The sequence below is a fragment of the Musca autumnalis genome, unplaced genomic scaffold (assembly GCF_047663935.1).
Source record: "Musca autumnalis isolate F117 unplaced genomic scaffold, ASM4766393v1 scaffold_3, whole genome shotgun sequence".
Lineage (NCBI taxonomy): Eukaryota > Metazoa > Arthropoda > Insecta > Diptera > Muscidae > Musca > Musca autumnalis.
In genome coordinates, this window is record NW_027411866.1 from 214513108 (window position 1) to 214532634 (window position 19527).

Sequence of the window (19527 nt, forward strand, 5' to 3'; positions counted from 1 at the left end):
CAGAAAGAAATCTTCAATATAAACACGCTATAAGAGTTAACAATTGTGGTTTGTATTTTTCTTCCAGATGTCCTGAATCACCAATTCCCTTAATCATAACTCTAGAACTTTAGTCAGTTAGCCCAAGCCTGTTGAGCCGATATTCTTTTATATGATCCTTGAGATACCATCTGGAGCAAGGGCTTTTGATTATTTTCGATTCGGAGATAACTATCTCAACTTCATTGCCATGTCCGTCTGTCTGTTTGACTGGCTGGTGAGCACTATGACTCTCGAACGGATCAACCGATTCGTACCAAATTTTGGGTATGGTAATATTTTATCCAAACATGGTTTAAGTTCGAAGATGGACCATATCGGTCCAGTTGTATTTGCGGCTCCCTTTACGACGGTACAATTTTTTTTCTTGTGCATACTTCCTGAGATATTGGCCCAAAAGCTTCAAGAAACTCTGACGGCACCAACCAAAATGTCAAATCCGCAAGATAATTCTCACAGGGGGTTTCTGATTGGTGCAGACTTTGCATATATCATTCAGTAATGTATCAGGTTGGAATATTGACTATATCGGACCACTGCTTCCGGTACCTCCCACACAAATTTCGGATAAAGTGAAGTTTAAGGGCACCTCTCGGATCGTTTTGAATTTTTTTCAGTAGGTTGTATTTGCGGTTCCCTTTACGACGGTACAATTTTTTTCTTGTGCAATACCATAGTTCCTGAGATATTGGCCTAAAAGCCCCAAGAAACCCTGAGGTCACCAACCAAAATGGCAGATCCGCAAGATAATTCTCGCAGGGGGTTTCTGATTGGTGCAGACTTTGCATATCGTATTATTTCATCCAGTTATGTATCAGGTTGGAATATTGACTATATTGGTCCACTCCTTCTGCTACCTCCCACACAAATTTCGGATAAAGTGAAGTTTAAGGGCAACTCTCGGATCGTTTTGAATTTTTTTCAGTAGGTTGTATTTGCGGCTCCCTTTACGACGGTACAATTTTTTTCTTGTGCAATACCATACTTCCTGAGATATTGGCCTAAAAGCTCCAAGAAACCCTGAGGTCACCAACCAAAATGGCAAATCCGCAAGATAATTATCGCAGGGAGTTTCTAATTGGTGCAGACTTTGCATATCGTATTATTTCATCCACTCATGTATCAGGTTGGAATATTGACTATATCCGACCACTCCTTCCGGTACCTCCCACACAAATTTCGGATAAAGTGAAGTTTAAGGGCACCTCTCGGATCGTTTTGAATTTTTTTCAGTAGGTTGTACTTGCGACTCCCTTTACGACGGTACAATTCTTTTCTTGTGCGATTCCATACTTCCTGAGATATTGGCCTAAAAGTTTCAAGAAACCCTGCCGTCACCAACCAAAATGACAAATCCACAAGATAATTCTCGCAGAGGGTTATTGGTGCAGATTTTGCATATCGTACTATTTCATCCAGTTATGTATTAGGTTGGAATATTGACTATATTGGTCCACTCCTTCTGGTACCTCCCACACAAATTTGGGATAAAGCGAAGTTTAAGAGTAACTCTCGGATCGTTTTGAAATTGTTTTCAGTAGGTTGTACTTGCGGTTCCCTTTACGACGGTACAATTTTTTTCTTATGTAATACCATACTTCCTGAGATATTGGCCTAAAACCTTCAAAAAACCCTGACGGCACCAACCAAAATGGCAAATCCGCAAAATAATTCTCGTAGGCGGTTTCTGATTGGTGCACACTTTGCATATCGTATTATTTCACCCAGTCATGTATCAGGTTAGAATATGGAATATATCGGTCCACTCCTTCCGGTACTTCCCACACAAATTTCGGATAAAGTGAAGTTTAAGAGCAACTCTCGGATCGTCCACCATATGGGGGGTATAATTAAATTTGTCATTACGTTTGTAACACATCGAAATATTCGTCGGAGACCCTATAAAGTATATATATTATTGATCAGCATAATATTCTATGTCGATTTAACCATGCCCGTCTGTCCGTCCGTCTGTCTGTCTGTTGAAATCAATATGCAGCTTCCAATTTTAAAGATAGAGAGTCAATATATGGTACAGAAGTTTTTATTACTTGCAGGATGGTTGGTATTGAAAATGGGATATATCGGTCCACGTTTTGATATAGCCCCAATAGAACGGTACCTCCCGATTTTCGGTATGTTTAAGGTTTTAGCTTCATTATCCTACCAAAATGGCTGAAATTTGGTACTTAGTTATCGTTGGGTGTATAAAACTTTCCACCTGAAATTTGTTGGTATAAGTCCACGCATTCATATAGCCCCCATAAAACGGTACCTCCCGATATTCGGTATTTTGAAGGTTTTAGCTTCATTATCACACAGAAATGGCTGAATTTTGGTACTTAGTCTACGTTAGGGGTATAAAATTTTCCACCTGAAATTTGTTGGTATAAGTCCACGCATTCATATAGCCCCCATAGAACGGTACCTCCCGATTTTCGGTATTTTGAAGGTTTTAGCTTCATTATCACACCGAAATGGCTGAATTTTGGTACTTAGTCTACGTTGGGCGTATAAAACTTTCCCCCAGAATTTTGTCGGTATCGGTCCATGCCTTCATATAGCCCCCATAGAACGGTACCTCCCGATTTTCGGTGTTTTGAAGGTTTTAGCTTCATTATCACACCGAAATGGCTGGAATTTGGTACTTATTCTATGTTGGGGGTATAAAACTTTCCACCAGAATTTTGTCGGTATCGGTGCATGCCTTCATATAGCCCCCATAGAACGGTACCTCCCGATTTTTGGTATTTTGAAGGTTGTGGCCTCAACTTTCCTGCGAAATGGCTGAAATTTGGTCCGTGACAACGTTGGGGATACTCAATTTTCCTCTTTGAATTTGTCGTATAGGTCAACGCCTTTATATAGCCTCCATAGAACGATATCTCCCGATTTTCGGTATTTAGTCTTCTTTCGGTCAGAAATTTGTCGGTATGGATCGACGTTCTGAAATAGCTTTCATAGAATGGTGCCTCACACTCACCATTGTAGTTTGTCACCGTTGGATTTTTGTGGATTTTGTGAGTGTTTTGGGACATTAAAATTTTAACACGATCTATAAAAGTGTTAAACTTTTGCAGAGTAGGTCCCTGATGTAATGTACCGATAAAGCCCATCTTCGAACTGGATCTAAATTTCAGAGTCAATTCTTTCGATATATATCGAGATAATGATCATTTGGTCATTACGTCTGGAAGCAAGGAGCTGACCTAGAAAATAATTATTTCGTTGTAATCAGAATCACAAGGACAGCCTTCGGTAAAAATGTCAAAACATTAATACTGTATTTAAGAGAATGTTTTGAACTGTTGTGAGGAGTTGTACGATATAGTCCATTTTCGAAGTTGATTTAAGATTGAGAGAAATATTACCATGTGCCAAGGTTGGATCAATGCTATTCACTCCACTTCACCAGCCACGTTTTGGTGGTAACCATAGGATTTCTTAGATATTTTGGACCATTATAGCGCTGTGGACAGGACCCGGGACCACACGGAGTACCTTTGATGCAAACGATCCTCGAACAGACCTTATTGTGCACTTAACATTTTGAACTTTTATGAGGGATGTATCCGAAGGTGTTGTCTGATAAATTGATGTTCGATGTGCCAAGTTTTGTCCAAATCGCATACTAAGTTCATAAATGTTATCGTCCTGATCAGTCATCTTAGTTGGTGCCTACAACAGCTTTAGAGCTTTTAAAAAAAAAAATCCTCGCACTGTGGCGATTTTTTTAAAGTCCTTAAAAATATTTTTTAAAAAATCCACGTGTTGTTGAATTCCTTAAAAATATTTTTTAAAAAATCCACGTGTTGTTGAATTCCTTAAAAATATTTTTTAAAAAATCCACGTGTTGTTGAATTCCTTAAAAATATTTTTTAAAAAATCCACGTGTTGTTGAATTCCTTAAAAATATTTTTTAAAAAATCCACGTGTTGTTGAATTCCTTAAAAATATTTTTTAAAAAATCCACGTGTTGTTGAATTCCTTAAAAATATTTTTTAAAAAATCCACGTGTTGTTGAATTCCTTAAAAATATTTTTTAAAAAATCCACGTGTTGTTGAATTCCTTAAAAATATTTTTTAAAAAATCCACGTGTTGTTGAATTCCTTAAAAATATTTTTTAAAAAATCCACGTGTTGTTGAATTCCTTAAAAATATTTTTTAAAAAATCCACGTGTTGTTGAATTCCTTAAAAATATTTTTTAAAAAATCCACGTGTTGTTGAATTCCTTAAAAATATTTTTTAAAAAATCCACGTGTTGTTGAATTCCTTAAAAATATTTTTTAAAAAATCCACGTGTTGTTGAATTCCTTAAAAATATTTTTTAAAAAATCCACGTGTTGTTGAATTCCTTAAAAATATTTTTTAAAAAATCCACGTGTTGTTGAATTCCTTAAAAATATTTTTTAAAAAATCCACGTGTTGTTGAATTCCTTAAAAATATTTTTTAAAAAATCCACGTGTTGTTGAATTCCTTAAAAATATTTTTTAAAAAATCCACGTGTTGTTGAATTCCTTAAAAATATTTTTTAAAAAATCCACGTGTTGTTGAATTCCTTAAAAATATTTTTTAAAAAATCCACGTGTTGTTGAATTCCTTAAAAATATTTTTTAAAAAATCCACGTGTTGTTGAATTCCTTAAAAATATTTTTTAAAAAATCCACGTGTTGTTGAATTCCTTAAAAATATTTTTTAAAAAATCCACGTGTTGTTGAATTCCTTAAAAATATTTTTTAAAAAATCCACGTGTTGTTGAATTCCTTAAAAATATTTTTTAAAAAATCCACGTGTTGTTGAATTCCTTAAAAATATTTTTTAAAAAATCCACGTGTTGTTGAATTCCTTAAAAATATTTTTTAAAAAATCCACGTGTTGTTGAATTCCTTAAAAATATTTTTTAAAAAATCCACGTGTTGTTGAATTCCTTAAAAATATTTTTTAAAAAATCCACGTGTTGTTGAATTCCTTAAAAATATTTTTTAAAAAATCCACGTGTTGTTGAATTCCTTAAAAATATTTTTTAAAAAATCCACGTGTTGTTGAATTCCTTAAAAATATTTTTTAAAAAATCCACGTGTTGTTGAATTCCTTAAAAATATTTTTTAAAAAATCCACGTGTTGTTGAATTCCTTAAAAATATTTTTTAAAAAATCCACGTGTTGTTGAATTCCTTAAAAATATTTTTTAAAAAATCCACGTGTTGTTGAATTCCTTAAAAATATTTTTTAAAAAATCCACGTGTTGTTGAATTCCTTAAAAATATTTTTTAAAAAATCCACGTGTTGTTGAATTCCTTAAAAATATTTTTTAAAAAATCCACGTGTTGTTGAATTCCTTAAAAATATTTTTTAAAAAATCCACGTGTTGTTGAATTCCTTAAAAATATTTTTTAAAAAATCCACGTGTTGTTGAATTCCTTAAAAATATTTTTTAAAAAATCCACGTGTTGTTGAATTCCTTAAAAATATTTTTTAAAAAATCCACGTGTTGTTGAATTCCTTAAAAATATTTTTTAAAAAATCCACGTGTTGTTGAATTCCTTAAAAATATTTTTTAAAAAATCCACGTGTTGTTGAATTCCTTAAAAATATTTTTTAAAAAATCCACGTGTTGTTGAATTCCTTAAAAATATTTTTTAAAAAATCCACGTGTTGTTGAATTCCTTAAAAATATTTTTTAAAAAATCCACATGTTGGTGGAGTCCTTAAAAATATTTTTTAAAAAATCCACTTGTTGGTGGAGTCCTTAAAAATATTTTTTAAAAAATCCATGTGCTGGTGGCGTCCTTAAAAATATTTTTTTAAAAAATCCACATATTAATGGAGTCCTTAAAAATATTTTTAAGAAAAATCCACGTGCTGGTGGAGTCCTTAAAATATTTTTTAAAAAATCCACGTGTTGGGGGAGGCCTTCAAAATATTTTTTAAAAAATCCGCGTGTTGGTGGAGTCCTTAAAAATATTTTTTAAAAAATCCTGGTATTTTCGAAATGTTTTTTGTTCCTGTATGCTAGTGTGTAATGGAATTGACAATTTAAATCCATTTTAATGTAAATACTCTCAAAATTGCATTGCATTTGTGTAATTTAATACCACTTTTCACTGACAAAATTTGAAAATATTGTTCATTCACAATAGTGTTTTGACATTTCCCGAAACATGTTACGCTTTACCAATGTGTTTAAGTTTTTTTTTCGAGTATTGAATCCCCTCTAAAATATAATATTTTTCGTTGTTTTTAATTTATCTCCTTAATTATGTATTATAGATACAAATATATCAAATTTTTTATTGAAATTATGATTTTTTGTTTTGTTTCAATAATTAAAGCTCATTATGTGTTTTGTGTTATAAAACCTTAATAATATTAAGGTAAAATATCTTAACTACTTTGTTTTCGGTTTTTTTGTTAGTAAACATATTTTTGTGTTTTTGTTTTGTTTTAATATTAAAAATAAAATTAAACATAAAATAGAGTGAAGAAAGACAGACGAAGAGAGAAAAGACATTGTAATACAAAAGACAAATAATTAAATATAATTTGTGCATTAAACATAAAAAAGGGTATTATAAAACAATTAAAATAAATTAAGACAAAAAATAAAATTGGTGAGATATTAATTATGTTATTGTAATTTTGTTCCAAAAACTAACCGCCATTGGGCGTTTCCAATACCGCCCTTCTCATCAGTTTATCAATTTTAACGTGTAAACTGGATAGGGTGGTATCAACAGGTACATCCAATTCTTGGGAGCCACGCAAAGCATCTGCCACAATTGTGAGCTGAAGGGAAATACAAGAAGAGAATTAATGTTATTAGTAATTTTAAGTGAAATTAGGAATAAAAAATAATTATTGACAATTAAAATATTATTAACAATTTTATTTGTAAAATTGAAAGACAAAGGAAACTAATTCGAATTTCGCCACAATTTTAAAATTAAATTGTAGAAAATTTGTATCTAAATATAACTTTATAATTAATTTTAAAACAATTTTATTTAAATTAGGAAGGAGATTTTGTTTCTAAACAAAAATTTAAAGAGCAAATGAGGTTTTGTGGCAAAATCCGAAACTGTTGTCTTCTCCTCTCTTAAGATTCAAGTCCCTATAATTTTCATCCACAATAGAAACAATTTCGAAATATACCTTCTCTTGTTTTCCCTTTCTAAAAATTTCCATTGTGTCAACCATTGATTTTGTAATCTAAGCAATTTCAAAATCCCACTAACCATAGCACCACACGTATTTTGTTGCTAGAAATTTTATGCGTAAAAAATATTGCATTTTTGATATCAATACTCGCTCTTCGTACTTTGCCATTCCATCCATTCACTTTAGAAGACATGTGTCTTGCCATTTTTTTCTGATTTTTTCCACCACAAGTGCTATGTTTTACTACGTTGCTGATGAAGATGCCGAATCATTGTTGTTCACTTAGTGGGGGGATGTGAGCGGGTTATCATAACTGTTTTGCACTGATGCTGAGCAAGCATCACAAATAGTTTTTACTTTCAGTTTTCAGATTAAATTACTTGGTTTTTTTATTTTATAGCCTGAAGCATAGTTTTAGAAAAAAAATTAGAGTGCCATAGTCGAACTCAGAATACACTTTGTTAATGGATGTATTAGAGGGGGGTGTGACTTTTTTTCCAAATTTTGAGAAAAATGTTTTTTGTGGTCTCTCTTCGCGGAGGCCTTAAAATTTTTTTAATGTATATCTTGGTAGAAAAAATATATTTAAAAAATATATTTTTTCAATCCAAATTTTGCCAGAGACCTTAAAATATTTTATAATAATCCACGACTTGGTAGAGGCCTTATTTTTCTTTTAAGTCCACGTCTTGGCAGAGGCCTTCAAAATATTTTTTTTTTTAATCCTCGTCTTGCCAGAAGCCTTCAAAATATATATTTTTTTTAAATCTTCGTTTTAGTAGAGGCCTTAAAAATATTTTTTTAAAAACCACGTCCTAGTAGAGGCTTTAAAAACATTTTTTTAAAAATCCACGTCTTAGTAAAGGCCTTAAAAACATATTTTTTAAAATCCATGTCTTAGTAGAGGTCTTAAAAATATATTTTTTTTAAAAATCCACGTCTTAGTAGAGGCTTTAAAAATATATTTTTTTAAAAATCCACGTCTTAGTAGAGGCTTTAAAAATAATTTTTAAAAAATCCACGTCTTAGTAGAGGCCTTAAAAATAATTTTTAAAAATCCACGTCTTAGTAGAGGCCTTAAAAATAATTTTTAAAAAATCCACGTCTTAGTAGAGGCCTTAAAAATAATTTTTAAAAAATCCACGTCTTAGTAGAGGCCTTAAAAATAATTTTTAAAAAATCCACGTCTTAGTAGAGGTCTTAAAAATAATTTTTAAAAAATCCACGTCTTAGTAGAGGCCTTAAAAATAATTTTTAAAAAATCCACGTCTTAGTAGAGGCCTTAAAAATAATTTTTAAAAAATCCACGTCTTAGTAGAGGCCTTAAAAATAATTTTTAAAAAATCTACGTCTTAGTAGAGGCCTTAAAAATAATTTTTAAAAAATCCACGTCTTAGTAGAGGCCTTAAAAATAATTTTTAAAAAATCCACGTCTTAGTAGAGGTCTTAAAAATAATTTTTAAAAAATCCACGTCTTAGTAGAGGCCTTAAAAATAATTTAAAAAAAAATCCACATCTTCGTAGAGACCTTAAAAATAATTTTTAAAAAATCCACGTCTTAGTAGAGGCATTAAAAATAATTTTTAAAAAATCCACGTCTTAGTAGAGGCATTAAAAATAATTTTTAAAAAATCCACGTCTTAGCAGAGGCCTTAAAAATATTTTTAAAAAATACACGTCTTAGTAGAGGCCTTAAAAATAATTTTTAAAAAATCCACGTCTTAGTAGAGGCCTTAAAAATAATTTTTAAAAAATCCACTTCTTAGTAGAGGTCTTAAAAATATTTTTTAAAAAATCCACATCTTCGTAGATACCTTAAAAATAATTTTTAAAAAATCCACGTCTTAGTAGAAGCCTTAAAAATATTTTTTAAAAAATCCACGTCTTAGTAGAGGCCTTGAAAATATTTTTTAAAAAATCCACGTCTTGCTGGAGGCCTTGAAAATATTTTTTAAAAAATCCACGTCTTGGTAAAGGTCTTAAAAATATTTTTTTAAAAAATCCACGTCTTGGTAAAGGTCTTAAAAATATTTTTTAAAAAATCCACGTCTTGGTAAAGGTCTTAAAAATATTTTTTAAAAAATCCACGTCTTGGTAAAGGTCTTAAAAATATTTTTTAAAAAAATCCACGTCTTGCTGGAGGCCTTGAAAATATTTTTTAAAAAATCCACGTCTTGCTGGAGGCCTTGAAAATATTTTTTAAAAAATCCACGTCTTGGCAAAGGCCTCAAAAATATTTTTTAAAAAATCCACGTCTTGGTAAAGACCTCAAAATATTTTTTTAAAAAATCCAGATCTTGGTAAAGGTCTTAAAAATATTTTTTAAAAAATCCAGGTCTTGGTAAAGGTCTTAAAAATATTTTTTAAAAAATCCACGTCTTGGTAAAGGCCTCAAAAATATATTTTAAAAAATCCACGTCTTGGTAAAGGCCTCAAAAATATTTTTTAAAAAATCCACGTCTTGGTAAGGGCCTCAAAAATATTTTTTAAAAAATCCACGTGTTGGTGGAGGCCCTAAAAATATTTTTTAAAAAATCCACGTCTTGGTAAAGGCCTCAAAAATATTTTTTAAAAAATCCACGTCTTGGTAAGGGCCTCAAAACTATTTTTTAAAAAACCCACGTCTTGGTAAAGTCCTCAAAAATATTTTTTAAAAAATCCAAGTCTTTATAAAGGTCTCAAAAATAATTTTTGATGTGCACTTTCTAAAAAATCAGTACCCAAATTACCCCAAACGTCACATGAATTTTAATTTTCTCTCTTTATAAATTGTGCATTTATTTTCCTTAACTTACCGTACTACCTTCCAATTCCATGGAATTTTCATTGCCCACAATGTGCAGAACTTCGCCACCCGAACGTATGGCAACTTCACCCAAAATACCACCAACAGTTTCTTGGGTTTCATTTTCACTGAGTGCACGTTCACCAAACCAAATGAGATAGAGCTGATGTTGCAAAAAAAAAAAATAAAAAGTAGAAACATTTTAAAAATTAGTTAAATAAACAAAGCATTCTTCTTCTTTTTGTGCATAAAAATCTTTTCTACAAACCCTTATTCTCTTTTTCAAAAGCGTTATGGCGGCATCATGCACTTGATCTGTGTGATTGGCCAATGTCGCCGTAGAGATGAACACGGCACTATCATAAGGTACCAATTCGGCAGCATGTGAGATGCCACGGAATGCATCACCACCTTCGTGTTCCTTTATGCTATTCAATCCTGTCAGGAATTGTCGCGAGTTGTTGAAATTGAAGGCGGCTGGGATATCTGTAAAAGAAAGAACATAAATTGTTAAAAATGAGGGAAATTATATTTAGATTAAAATCTATTAGAAGAGAATGGATGTTTATTTCTGATGGCTCATAAGCTGTTCTTATTTTATAGCAAAATAATAATCGGAGCTTAGTGGAGTCTGTTCATTGGGCCGTCGTAAAGACTGTTTTTAGTGTTAAATTTCATTTAGGATTTTTATGACATGAAACTGAAACTAAGACAAGATAGCGTTGTAAGCTTAAAAAAGATACTCTTCATAAACATTTTTCACATTGCTTATGAATTTCCTTAATAAAAATTTATGTTTCATATTGTCGATTAACAATAAAACATTAAAAGTGATGATGTTACTCTCTTCATTATGACGGAATTTATTTGAGGCGGAATTTGTATTAGGGTGGCTGAAAGAGTGAAATATAAAAGTAAGTCGTTGTCGCACATGATGACATGAATCTTAATCTTAACTTAATTGTAGGCAAAAAAACTGGATTTAAGGGAAACTCCAAAATTGTTCATAATACTTCTTTTCACTCTACAATGCTGTAGTATCTGAATATAAATATGACGTAAAACCACTAAAACCCCTGGTTTGTTAAAATCTTCATAGAACATAAGAAGGGAAAGGGAAAAGGTAAGAAAGGTAATTTTTAAGTGAAAACCCAGTTCATCTTCTCCGAGCTGGCAAACCAGGGCTGGTTAATCTTCTCTGATTAGCAGATTAAATATTTTAATACACCAAATAGAGATATTTGCCATTGGAATATATGTTTCAAAATACGAAATTTGGGATAGTTTATCGCTTTTGGGATAACTCTGATATTTGACTACCCAGACCAACACATTTGGTATTGATTCAAAGCTCATATGGTCTATTTCTACTTTTCTCTTTGACAACAAAATTGGGATCGTCTTACAGCTCATAAAGTCCTCTTTTAAAATTGATTTTAAATATGCTTTATTAACCTGGCTTCACTTAGTCACACACGACTTTACTCAGCACACAGCTTTACTTTACATTGCAGGTTATAGTTTGCGAATTAAAACCGTCACTTATCTGAGGTTTTAATTCGCGGTCTGATTTACAACTGAACTTACCCACCAGTAATTTTTGTTCTCTGAAGCGTAGCCTCTCTAGAACCCTCAATGTATGATTTTGTACAATGGTCAAACGATTTGCAAATACACTTACAAACCGACAGATGAATGTAAACAACAAATAAAGCAGAGGTAATAAATACGAGAGAGTAGAAGAAGGGGTAATAGTGAATGACGCCTTAATACATATGAATAATTAAGCTTAAACAGAATTATCAAAACAAGGATGAGAGAGAGTATAACAAAAACAATAGCAAAACAAGCGAAATATTATCAGTCGGCTTTGCCGACAGAGATATACCCTGAGCCTGTGAGAGTTGAAACTTTCATCGAGTGCAGTACCGACCAAGAAGAGCGCAGCCAAAAATGTAAATGTATACAAAACATTGCCAATTTATGACAGTGTGTTAGTATGTTTGTATGCACGCAAGCTACAAAACAAAAACAAATCAAAACATTTGCTCTCTCTTTTGCATGCTCATTCTTTGCGTTCGGGTTGTGTGAGTGTGAATAGTCGAAAAAATTCGTAACCAGCGCTAACCGTCTGCTCGGCACTGATCTGTTGAAAATATAGAATCGAATACCGGCTACGCAACCAAATCCTTTTCCTCAAAAATTAGGTATTTGGGATCTTGAACTTCGGACAAATTGGATTAAAGTTCGCAAGTGATGCGAAGTAGGTACCTGCAGAAATGGCTCGAATTAGTCCATTTTGGAAGTAGGCCTTATTTTGAGAGTCATTTCAGTTGATCACCGTACAACTAAGAGGCTTCGGACCACTATATCAGAAGATTTTAAAGGATCTTCGAAGAGCGATATGGACCATATTCGAAGTTAAATTACATTTGGACAAAATATTAGGAAATCCAAAACTTGGACCAAATGGGTTGCTCCGAATCAGCTGATCCGCCCGAGAGATATCATGCGCTACAGACACTACACATGGTGTCGTAGCGATTTTTACAAGTTTTCTCAATAATAATTCGAGAGCAGGTCTTAAACTGCACTTTTCCGAAATTTTGCTCGGGGGGTACCCGAAGGAGTGGACTGATGTAGTCCATAACCGCAACTCATCTATTTCTGGTAGAAATTTTACGATGTATAAATAATGGATAAAATCGGTTACTGCCTTCGAGAGTTATCATGTGTACCACTTAACCGAAAAGTTTTGAGGTTTTGTGGGGGAGGTACCGGAAGGAGTGGACCGGTATGACCATCTTCAAACTTAAACTAAGTTTGGATAAAATATTATGAAAGCCAAATTTTGGACTGAGTCGGTTGATCCCTTCGAGAGTTATCGTGCGCTCCAGCCAGCCAGAAAGACAGACAGACATACTTACCGACATGACTAAATCAACTCCAAATTGTCTGAATTTGGATGTCGTACAAACATTCTTGGGGTCAAAACCATTATTTTGATGATGGACATTTTGCCCTTATGAAACTGTATTATACCGTCGTTAGCATAAATGCTGAGGGTATAAAGATCAGATTTTTTCGTTACAATGTGTATAATAATGGGTCGATTACCATTTTTAGTTTGATAGAAATAGTACGATGTGCAGAGTTTATCACCGTAGGTTTTTTTTCGAAGTTTCGGACTATTATGGACTCGTCCACGAAAACTGATTTACGTTTTGAAGAAATATTACGAAGATGGGGACCTATATGGCTCATCTTCTAACTTTATCTAAGCTTGGAAATAATACATGTGGCAAAGGTTGGACCTAATCGGTTGGTCCGTTCGAGAGTTATCGTGAGCACCAGTCAATTAGCCAATAAGACAGATGGCTAGCGATAAATCGACTCCAAATTGTCTGAAACGGATTTCATCCAAACATACCTGGGGTCCAAAAACATTATTTCGATAAGGCGCATTTTGGATCGTATCAACCCAGCAAAAATAACCCTTACAAACCCCCATTCTAACCCATTATTTTAGTGGTTAAAAAACAACCACATATATGGCGCGACATACCATTCTTAAAATAAGGGGTTAGTTTTGCTGGGAAAGTGTTAACCTTAAGGTTGAGGGTATAAACAAAATCGGCCTATCTATGAACTATAAAAATTATTTCAAACCCTTTTTGAAGAGCATTAGGAGGCCTTCTATTTGTAGAAGAAGTTAAGGAGTGTTCTATCTATAGAGCAGGGTCGCCCGTCTGTATACTGCGGGCGCCCACTGAGTTGTTTTGCATTTGCATTCTCTCTCATTCACAGTGAACGTGAGCAAAAACGAATGTTAAACATAATGTGGTTGTTGTTTTTTCACCTATACATAAACACTTGCTTTAGTTTGATGGAATGGCCTTGGTCGAGAGCAGTGTCAGGCGAGAGAGCGCCCACGTGCGCTTATTTAACGTTGCTCTCTCCACACTCACACAATTCAACCCATTGAAAAAGCATGCACTCACACAATCACACCCCGTAAAGTATGCAATGGAAAAGTATGGTGCCTGACGCTGCTATAGAGCTACCCCCCGCAACATATTTTACGATAGTATACTTTAGGGAGCTGTTACAATGGCAGTGATGATTTTTCAATTAATTCATTGGTGTATGAGATAGAGAAGTTATTCTATTTATAAAAAATCCTTCGCAAGAGGTGGTATCTCAATATTATTATTATTTTATCGAATTTCGTCAATATGATAATTTTTTTATCGCCCGATTTTTTTTTCTGTGCATATAACTGAACTTTATGACACGTATTCTAACTATAAAATACATTTAGGCTGGGTTGCTTTACAACATATCTTTAGGATGTCCTTACCTATATATAGAAGACCTTCAAGGCGTCTTTTGTCAATTGCACACCTTTAAAGGGTTCTCCATTAATAGAAATTATTTAGGTGGGATGTTATTGTTATTGGGTGCCACCGTGGTGCAATGGTATGCACGCCCGCCTTGCACGCAGAAGGTCGGGGGTTCGATTCCCCGGCCAAGCAACATCAAAAATTTTTCAACGGTGGCAAAATACCCCTCAGTAATGTTGGCGACATTTCCTGAGTATTTCAGCCTTGAAAAACTTCTACACAAGTGGTGTCTAAAGACACGCCGTTCGGACTCGGCGATAAACAGTAGGTCCCATATCATTGAGCTAAATATGAATCGGGGTGCACTCATTGATATGAGAGAAGACTCCCTTGTCCCGTATGGGATGTTGTGGAACAATGTTTTGTTAAATGTTATTGTATAACATACATTTTAAATGATTTCTATATCATATACTGGCATACTTTTAGTCGTCTATAGAAAACCTTTAAGAGAAGATACCTGTTGGTCCTAAGAAATTCAAACCCAATGTTTATAAGGAGAATTGTTTTACAATTTAATCGGGGTTTTCCTCCTTTTTATCTAAAAACCGTGCCTTAAAACAAAAGAGGGTATACTTTTAGGAGCTTTAATAGGTTTTATGTCTATTGAAAGACCTTTAGAAGGGGCCCTCCACCAATGGAATACCTTCAGTTTTTCTTGTATTTATGGAAGACCGATATGGAAATTTCTATCTATAGAGAATGTTTCCTATCTAGGAGGTTTAGCATGTTTTCAATCTATAACAGACAGAAGGAGGTATTCTGGATACAAGATATATATGACATACATACTTTTAGGGTATCTTCCAGCTATTGAAAACCTTTAAGAGGCGATACCTGTAGATCCTTAGAAATGCCAATCCAATGTTTATATGGAAAATTATTTTTCAATTTAAATGATTTTTTCTCCTTTTTATATAAAAACAACACAAACAAAGGAGGGCATACTTTTAGGAGCTTTAGTAGGTTTTACGTCTATTGAAAGACCCTTTAGAAGGGGCCCTCCACTAATGGAATACCTTCAGTTTGTCTTGTATCTATGGACTGATATGAAAAATTCTATCTATAGAGAATGTTTCCTAGGAAGTTTAGCATGTTTTAAATCTATAAAAGACAGAAGGAGGTCTTCTGGATATAAAATTGCTTCAAAAAGTTTCTGTTTATTAAATACCATAAGGATGTTTGCTATAGAAAAACTTTAACAGACGATACCTGTAGTTCCTATGAAATGTTAATTCAATGTTTAGAAAGAAAATTATTTTCCAATTTAAATGATTCTTCTCATTTTTATGTAAAATCCATACTTTAATACAAACGAGGGCATACTTTTAGGAGCTTTAGTAGGTTATAAATCTATTGAAAGACCTTTAGAATGGGCCCTCCACCTATCAAAGACCCTTAGCTTATCTTGTATCTATGTAAGACCGGTAAAAAGTCTTCTATCGCATAGACGATGTTTAAAAATTTGTTTTTCTTTCAATAGAAGATTTTTAGGGATTCTTCTATATACAGAAAAGGTTTCAGAGAGGCTTTAGGAGAACTTCTATTTATAAAGAATGTTTTCTCTCTGGAAATTTAGGATGTTTTCAATCTATAAGAGACCTTTAGGAGGTCTTCTGTGCATAAGATATCTTGAAAACGTTTCTGTTTAGAAAATACCATAATAATGTATTCTATACATGGTATACTTTTAGAATGTCTTACAGCTATAGAAAACCTCTAAGAGGAGATACCGTGTACGCTCTAAGAAATGTTAATCCAATGTGTATAAGGATAATTAGTTTCAAATTTAAATGACTTTTTCTTTTTTATTTAAAAACCATGCTTTAAGAAAAAAGAGGGCATACTTTTAGGGGTTTTAGATGGGATCGTCACCTATCGAAGACCTTTAGTTTGTCTTTTATCTATGAAAGACCATTTAAAGGTATTCTATCGTACAGAAGATACTAAAAAAACATTTTCTATCTATAGAAGATCTTCTATCTACAGAGATGTTTTCAGAGAGTTTTTAGGAGAACTTCTATCTATAAAGAATGTCTCCTGTCTAGGAATTTTAGGATGTTTTCAATCTATAAGAGACTTACGAGTAAAGAGGTCTTCTGTTTATAAATCACCTTCAAATGGTTTCGATTTATTAAAGACCATAAGGATGTATTTTATACATCGCATACTTTTAGGCTGGGTGACGTAGGGGATGGAAGATACCAAGCAACGGTCCTGACCGGTTTTAACATGGCAAAGCCCAGGATTTATCTTGGTCCCTCTTTCATCTCAAGTGGACACTGACCTCCCCGTGTCACCTGGGGAACTGCCTTTAACACCCGTTGAAGGTAGTGAGCTAACATGTGCCGCGCGTTCTCCCATAAGAACGTTAAAAACTTGGGCTTGGGCGTCGGGTTAGTAACCCTCCCCTAGAAAAAACAGCATACTATGAAAAAACGAAAGAAAAGAAAAACAACCCCCTCTAAAGTTGACGAACTCCGCAAACGTTTTAAGGACCATGATCTGCGAATCTGCACCTGGAATGTTCGCACTCTTTATAGAGAAGGTGCAGTCTTCGCATTGGCAGATGTACTTGAAAATTACAAGGCCGATATTACTGCCATACAGGAAATACGATGGATTGGGAAAGGCGTAACAACAACACCTAAAGGTGACGCACTGTATTATAGCTGCCATGACGTAAAGCATGAGTTTGGTTGCGGATTTGTAGTTAGGCGGAGACTAAAACATCTGGTATCCAGCTTCACTCCAGTGAATGAAAGACTCGCTGCAATTCGAATAAAAGCTAAATTCTTCAACATCAGCTTTATTTGCGCTCATTCTCCCACTGAAGAAAAGGACGAACAGACCAAAGATATATTTTACGAGCGCTTAGAAGAAACATATGACAGTTGCCCTGCCCATGACATTAAAATCATTCTAGGCGATTTTAATGCCAAAATTGGAAAGGAGAATATCTTTGGCCCAACAGTCGGGAAATTCAGCCTCCACAGTGAAACATCTGACAATGGTATGAGGCTGATAGACTTTGCAGCTGCAAAAAACATGGTAGTTAGCAGTACCAGATTTAATCATCTCGATATTCATAAGGGCACCTGGCTGTCTCCAGATCAGAAAACAAGAAATCAAATTGATCATGTTGTGATAGATGGAAGACATTCATCGAGCGTGTTGGATGTACGATCGTTCTGAGGCGCAAACATTGATTCGGACCACTACCTTGTAGCAAACAAAGTACGAACAGACACAACACGAAAGTTAGACATCGGTAAGCTGCAATCACAACAGATAGCCACAGCATATTCCACTCAACTAGCCCAATTGCTTAGTCAAAGCACTCCTCATCCCGATAACATATCAGCGCAATGGCAAAGCATTGTCCACTCCATGCAAACAGCCGCAAAATCCATACTTGGATACCAGAGACCCTCACCAAGGAATCCATGGTATGATCAGGAGTGTCGTGCTGCCACCGAAGAGAAAAATGCGGCATATAGGGCTACTTTACAATCCGTAGCAACGTAGCGCTCGAGAGAGATACAGGGAGAAAAGGAGAGAGGAGAAACGTCTTTTCCGCAGGAAAAAGAGAGAGATGGAAAAGCGGGAGGCTGAAAAAATCGAGATGTACAGGAGCCAGAATGAAGTCCGAAAATTCTACCAAAGAGTCAAGCATCAAACTGATGGCTTTGGTACAGGCACATCCTCCTGTAGAGACCAGCAAGGTAATTTGGTAACTGATACAGATAGTGTACTGTTGGTATCCAATAGCAGCGAAGACGACGAAGATACCACAGTCCCAATCCCAGAAGTTGGTATTGAATGTATACGGCCCAGCCAAGATGAGGTAAAGACAGCAATAAATCGGCTGAAGAATAATAAGGCAGCAGGAGCCGATGGTTTACCAGCCGAGCTGTTCAAAACCGGAGGCGACACGCTGATAAGGTGTATTCATCAGCTAGTTAGCAACATCTGGCAGGAACAACGAGTACCCGACGATTGGAACCTGAGTATCCTGTGTCCCGTCCACAAGAAGGGAGATAAGACTGTATGCTCTAACTATAGGGACATAAGTCTACTCCCTATTGCCTACAAGATCGTGTCAGGGGTATTGTGCGAACGACTAAAGCCTATGGTCAACGAGATAAATGGACCATACCACCATTGACCAGATATTTACCCTGCGGCAAATCCTGGAGAAGACCCAAGAGATGCAGATCGACACCTACCACCTTTTTGTCGATTATAAAGCAGCCTTCGCAGCCCGCTGCGTTCAAAGGTATTCCAAGCCATGTCTGAATTTGGTATCCCCGCAAAGCTCATCCGTCTTTGCAAAATGACTTTAACTGACACGAGGTCCTCAGTTAAAATAGGAAAGAACCTCTCCGAAGAGTTTGGTACCAAAAGAGGTTTCAGACAAGGAGACAGCCTTTCGTGTGATCTCTTTAACATCCTGCTGGAAAAGGTTATACGAGAGGCAAACGTCAAAAGAAGTGGCACAATCTACACCAATAGTCACATGTTAGTTCCTTATGCTGATGATATAGACATCATAGGCTGATCAGTAAAAGAAGTAACTGATACCTTTATAAAGTGTCGACGCGCAATGCGTCCATTGAGCTCGGACCGACTGTGGAAGTTGGTTCCTATAATATTGAGGTAGTAAAAGACTTCGTCTACCTCGGCACCTCCGTAAACACAACAAACGACATCAGTTGTGACATAAAAAGAAGAATTATATTGGCCAACAGATGCTACTTTGGTTTAAGTAAGCAGTTCAAAAACAAAGCCACATCCCGTCAAACAAAAATAACGCTCTACAAAACTCTGATACTACCGGTGCTGATGTATGGCTCCGAAGCGTGGGTACTTGCGCAAGCAGACAGTGCTTGGTGTGTTTGAGAGAAAAATTCTTCGAAAGATCTACGGACCAATCTGCGTTGACGGTGAATATCGACGTCGCATGAACCACGAGCTGTATCTGCTGTACAACGACATCAATATTGTTAAACGTATCGAGATGCAGCGATTGCGTTGGCTAGGCCATATCATAAGAATGAGCGATGATGACCCCGCTAAGAAGGTGTATAAACACGGACCGCTTGGCGGTGCACGCAGAATTGGCAGGCCAAGGAATAGA

The 19527-nt window shown here is 34.7% G+C and overlaps 2 protein-coding genes across 6 annotated transcripts in view; one reads left to right on the forward strand and one right to left on the reverse strand.

The window, feature by feature from the left end:
* PAPLA1 (Phosphatidic Acid Phospholipase A1) overlaps positions 1-19527 on the forward strand; it is a 287526-nt gene that overhangs the window by 39581 nt on the left and 228418 nt on the right. The window lies entirely within an intron of this gene.
* Positions 1-19527, reverse strand: part of LOC141398884 (uncharacterized) — a 171316-nt gene that overhangs the window by 32937 nt on the left and 118852 nt on the right. For all 4 annotated transcript variants that reach the window (XM_073976655.1, XM_073976656.1, XM_073976653.1 and 1 more), the window contains 3 exons: positions 10253-10470; positions 9995-10147; positions 6698-6827 (listed from right to left, as the gene is read on the reverse strand). In XM_073976655.1, coding sequence (XP_073832756.1) covers positions 6698-6827; positions 9995-10147; positions 10253-10470 — 501 coding nt within the window. The remainder of the gene's footprint in view (positions 1-6697; positions 6828-9994; positions 10148-10252; positions 10471-19527) is intronic.